This window comes from Pyrus communis, chromosome 7, assembly GCF_963583255.1.
Source record: "Pyrus communis chromosome 7, drPyrComm1.1, whole genome shotgun sequence".
Taxonomy (NCBI): domain Eukaryota; kingdom Viridiplantae; phylum Streptophyta; class Magnoliopsida; order Rosales; family Rosaceae; genus Pyrus; species Pyrus communis.
The window spans coordinates 8,728,156-8,733,837 of record NC_084809.1 but is presented as its reverse complement, the minus strand read 5'-3'; the positions used below and the strand labels follow the sequence as shown (position 1 = coordinate 8,733,837).

The window sequence follows — 5,682 nt, the reverse complement described above, 5'->3', positions numbered from 1 at the left end:
GTCATTTTGTCTTCAACTTACCAGCTGCATCATTATGTTTTTTTTCCTTTTTATTTTTTGGTAACAAGGAGTGCTGGAAGATTTTTCTATCTTTTCCTCAGGAACAGGAATGGAGAATTGAATTCACATAGAAGCATTCCAATACCTGACAACCTCCATCCACTACATTTATGGCATTACCAATACCAACAATCACACAAGCAACTCATCTCATTTTTTGGTGCCATGAACTTTCCATTTGTTGGTTTTTAATGGGGTTTTCAACTTTTTACTCCTTACTTTTCATCAAAATTTCATGATTTCAGAAATCTAGGCATACTGAATTGCAGCATCATCTTTAACCCATTTTGGTTAATCCTGACCCCATAATGCAGGTACATGCCAAGCTTTCTATTGCCATAATAATAAGTAGAACCCCTCACCAAACTTTCTCAATTATCGATTTCTCTTAAGTACTTACAGACTCAACGTCAACACTTATTTGATCACTGAATTTGATTCAACATCTTAAGTTGATTCAATGGTCAAATATGTGTCGTCATTGAATGAGAAGTGGCTCAATTATATCCACATTCTCTATTATTCCATGAAATAAATGAGCAATAAAATAAACTAATATCTCCCACCAATATAGTTATTCTCATTTCACATATTTCCATCCAATTGGGAGCTTGCCAAAAGAAACCACATAGTTACAAAGCAACATGGCAAACTTGTATATTCCCTGGCTTTTCTTAGTTCAAATCCTAACCCTTGTTGCCAAATGTAGAGCTAAAGTTCCAGCAGTCATAGTATTTGGAGATTCTTCTGTTGATTCAGGTAACAACAACTTCATTCCTACAATTGCCAGGAGCAACTTCCAGCCTTATGGTCAAGATTTTCCGGGAGGCCAGCCCACCGGGCGGTTCTGCAATGGCCGGATTCCTCCTGACTTCATCTCCGAAGGTCTAGGCTGCAAGCCAATTATACCTGCCTACTTAGATCCAACTCACAACATATCAGATTTTGCCACTGGTGTTTGCTTCGCTTCTGCAGGAACTGGCTATGATAATTCCACTTCTGATGTTGTAGTAAGTAATCAACCAACTCATATTTTATTTATACGAGTGATACTGGGGGAGAGAAAGTCGAACGCAGAACCTCAAATGCAGTGTTGTATGCTTTTAACCGAGTTGCATGCCCCTTGCATTAACTAATTTATGTTGATGAATTAAACATGTTAGGCTAAATATGATCTCATCATTTTTTTGTGTTTAATGCAGCAAGTGATTCCACTGTGGAAAGAAGTGGAGTACTACAAGGAATACCAGAAGAAACTAAAAGCCTATCTTGGAATTAAGAAGGCAGAGAAGCTACTAAGTGAGGCATTATATTTGATCAGCATAGGAACAAATGACTTCCTTGAAAACTACTTTACACTCCCGAACCGGCAGTCCCAGTTCACCGTGAAACAGTACGAAGATTTCCTGATCGATCTTGCCGCAGATTTTCTGAAGAAACTATACGTTCTAGGAGCTCGGAAGATATCGCTTGCAGGGCTTCCTCCAATGGGGTGTTTGCCATTGGAGAGGACCACAAACATTATGGGGCAAAATTCATGTGTGGAGGAACGCAACAACTTAGCTTTGGAGTTTAATGGCAAGTTGCAGGGTTTGGTGGCCAAGCTGAATGAGGAGCTTCCAGGGCTTGATTTGACGTTTTCAGATATTTATTACATTTTCTTGCAAATCATAAAAAGGCCTTCTGTATTTGGTAAGTCTTTAACTTGCATTAATTCTCTAATTCTTAATTCTACGGCCTCTACATTTTAACTCTGAACTCCGTTCAAAAAGATGGTCGATTTTGACTTCTACACGTTGGCATATCAAACAAGTGTTACCTTAATAGTAAACTAGAATATGAGCACACACAAAGCGTCTGAGTTTTTTATTTTTGTTTTTGAGATAGAAGGAGAGAGGAAGAGAGTGATAGAAAATGTGAGAGTGAGAATTTTTTTTTTAATTAGAGATATGTTAGGATTACATGTAGGTAAGTCTTTGAAAAAAAACATAGCAAATTTGGTTGTGTGAAATTACATTTCTACCCTATATTTCTTATTCATGTTCTGTTTTAATTAAATGGTTAAACTGGTAATTTCATATGATTTTGATTGACAATGAGTGTTTTATTAATCAGTAGAGTTTAGAAAAATACTCTAGCAGTTATAAGCTTTATGCAAAAATACGTGAAGAACTCAATTCGAGAAAAACAAAACCTCTCATCTATCCACTTATTATGTTTCAATTGATTTTCAGTTGAGAAATTACTCTTGTGCACTTTACGATGTCAATTAGGTTTTTCTTTAAAGTAATTAGTTTGAAGTATTTTTCTACTTACTGTAATGTTATCAAAGGACTAATATGTGAAAAACCACTAATTTATATCATGATTTAATAGACCGGTTACAAACGTTTAATAAAAAATAATGCTAAAAGGATAGCACAGAAACAATTAAACCTATTTAGTGTTTGTTTTATTAAAAGTTCGTAACTAACTCTATTTGCGCATATTTCCTATTAAAGCAACTCAGAACTACAAAATTGGAAAAATATACTCAAAAAGAATCCGTTTGTACGACGTTAAAGCAAGAAATTTATCCGTTTCATTTCTCTCCGCAATTTTAAAATTAATAAATTACAATATGTTTTCTTTGTCCAACCCTTATCTGGAGAAAAGAAAACTTGCAAGTGTATAGCTTCCTTTTTCTCTAATTTTGTCCAGTAAATCTTCTGGGTTTAAAGTGTGTTCTCTTCTGGATGACAGGATTGGAGGAAGCAAGAGTGGGATGCTGCGGCTCAGGAACTTTTGAGATGAGTTTCCTCTGCGATCAGTTCAATCCATTTACCTGTGAGGATGCAAATAAATACGTGTTTTGGGATGCCTTCCATCCTTCTGAGAAAACCAATCGAATAATCTCAGAATATGCACTCAAAACTTCTCTAGCAAAGTTCCTTTAATTTGATGTTTGTTCTAAGTGTAATTTATATAAATAAGGCAAGCACATTGCTGACTTGAAGCTAAATGTTTCCAACGTTTTCATCCTTCCGTGCTGGAGACTCGTCTCACACAGGTAACCCGATTCAACTCCGATCTCGTTTCCACGAGTCAAAGACCGTAAAAACAGACTACAATGCTCATCCCCTGTAATACCAAGTTTTGGGTTTCAACCGGGGTCAGTGAGCTGGTGTTTTGAATGACCAGTTAAAGTTGTGCCTGAAAATCCACACCAATGGCATATAGTTTGAAACTTCAACAGCATGCTACATCCTGCTAGTCACCGTAACTCGAACATCCACACTGCATTTTCGTCAGCTGAAACGAACTGCAATCTCAAGTCTCTAACAAGAATGACCTAAATTAGTCACCAAACGTGTATCTAGATTAAGCTATTGAAATTTCCGCTACACTTATCACGATCAGTTTGTTTCAAGTTCGCGATCTATGATAATCTATCAAACAATTTCATGAATGACGGGAAACAACTGCTCTCACCACCCACGTCCATCTGGAAGCCTAGTATAGAAAATGTACAAGTGAAGATTCAATTATTTCTAGCTCCAAACAACTGATCTGGTTGATAATAAAAGAACAGAATTGCCGAAGTTGTACAAGGTCCAATAAAATTAAGAAAAACAAGAACACAAGATTACAGTTAATATTTCAATCTTAATTCCTCGCTGAAGTTGGTTATTACAAGCATGTCAAGGGTGCAACAAGTCGGTGATTGATGATTACACTCGACAAATATAAATTAGCACTAAAATTTGTGTCATTGTGCATAAATCAATAGGCTCCAACAGCCAGTGACAGGCATACAGCTTGTTATGCACAGTAAGACACTACGTATATAACAGCCTTAAAAGTAGAGTACAACGAACCTGGGTTCAGCAACTACCTTATTTTACAGTATCAGGTGAATCATGCAGCTGCTGGCTCAACGATCTGTTTGGCTTCAAGCGTCTTCTCATATTCCTCGATGGACTTGACGAGCTCGGAGAAGTTACCCTTCCCGAACCCACCACATCCACCCTTCTGCTGTACCTTTCCTTCTTCATCCTTAAGCATGCACCCTACTCTCTGAATGATCTCTACGAATATGGTTGGCCTGCCCGTTTTATACAAGAACCAATTAATCCAACGATGGATACAGCAGGGGTAATGTGATTTGCATTATTAATGTATTCGTGATCAATTTTTCCTTATCACACACAAAGGCATAAACTTTAAAACATGACTCCGAATGACCAATTTTCGATATTTCTCTCAAAGGACAACATAAGACTCGAATTGAAAGGACTAAAATCGAAGCTAAACACTAAAAAGCCAACTCGACAGGCATATAGTTTGACAGAATCATGATAAACCATATTCCCCCACCAAGAATTGAATCATGAAATACACAGAGAAGCATAAAGTTATCAACTTTTCGAAAAATATATTCACTTTTTGTCCAATGCCGGCTTCTTGTAAGTTAGAGTAGTTTAGAATATCGAAAAACACCAAGAAAAAAGAGCACAGAAAGTTGTGACAACGGCGTGGTCGAGGCGGCGGATTCCGAAGTCGATCGGGAACGACGACGTTAGGGATTCGAATCCAGGGAGGAACCAGAGGTTGGGGTCCGGGTCCGTGAGGTGGATGTGGTCTGTGATAGGAGCATATTTATGCGACTTAAATGGCTTGTTCTCGTACATTTACGTTATGTTTCTTTAGTTATTTTAGTACTTTAAGCTATTTTCGTGTGTTTGTAGGTCCAAAGGGCTAAAGGAGCAAAAAGATGCATTTTGGAGACTTTTGGAGCACTTTTGGGCTAAGGACGGATAGCTTATGCTTGAAGCCAAAGTGTTGGACGAAATTGAAGACCTAATTGGAGCCAAAGTGTTGGAACCTTGTTCTCTTTAGTTTTAGGACATTTAAACCTTTCCTAATCCCAATCATGCCATGCATAACACACATCCATTCTAACACATTGTCATTGCACATGCATTTCCTTCATTAGTTAACCCACATGCACTTATCACTTATCATCACCACATATCATATCACTTAATCACTTATCACTTATCATCACCACTTAACCACTTATCATATCATAACCACATATCATATCACTTATCACTTATCACTTAACATATCATCCACCTACTTCACCTACAACATCCACTTCACCTACAACATCCACCTACTTCACCTACAACATCCACCTACTTCACCTACAACATCCACTTCACCTACAACATCCACCTACTTCACCTACAACATCCACCTACTTCACCTACAAATGACATAGCCATATGTTCCCTCCACTACTCCTATAAATACCCTTGCATTCATCCATAAATTTCATATTTACATTCTGTCTAGTTTATTAACTTGTTTCGTTATTTCAATTTTCGTAAAAACCTCAATCCCCCTTTTGCTTTAATGTCAATTTAGTTAGAAATCATTTTAGTTTGTGTTTTTAAAAGCATTTTGAGTTTTTGGTTTGTTTTAGAGTTTTAAAGTTTAGTTTTACATTCTTTGAGTCTAATTTAGTGTTTTATATTGCGTTTTTACGTTTTTGAGTCAGTTTCCAAGAGATTAACAATCCCTCTTTTTTTTAATTAAAATCAAATCCAAGTGATTAACAATCCCTCCTAATCCCCG

The 5,682-nt window shown here is 37.0% G+C and overlaps 1 protein-coding gene across 1 annotated transcript; it reads left to right on the top strand.

Annotated features, from left to right (window-relative positions):
- The first annotated feature begins 557 nt into the window (after positions 1-557).
- Positions 558-3,070, top strand: LOC137739919 (GDSL esterase/lipase At2g42990-like). Its single transcript, XM_068479666.1, has 3 exons — positions 558-1,070; positions 1,263-1,752; positions 2,803-3,070. The coding sequence occupies exons 1-3, from the start codon at positions 705-707 to the stop codon at positions 2,994-2,996; spliced, it is 1,050 nt and encodes a 349-aa protein (XP_068335767.1). The 5' UTR covers positions 558-704; the 3' UTR covers positions 2,997-3,070.
- Positions 3,071-5,682: the final 2,612 nt, after the last annotated feature.

Bases quoted from the DNA above. Each gene is read 5' to 3' on its own strand.
- LOC137739919 (XM_068479666.1), top strand. From the start codon at position 705: ATGGCAAACTTGTATATTCCCTGGCTTTTCTTAGTTCAAATCCTAACC. The intron at 1,071-1,262 runs GTAAGTAATCAA...TGTTTAATGCAG, and splicing joins ATTCCACTTCTGATGTTGTA to CAAGTGATTCCACTGTGGAA. The intron at 1,753-2,802 runs GTAAGTCTTTAA...TCTGGATGACAG, and splicing joins AAAAAGGCCTTCTGTATTTG to GATTGGAGGAAGCAAGAGTG.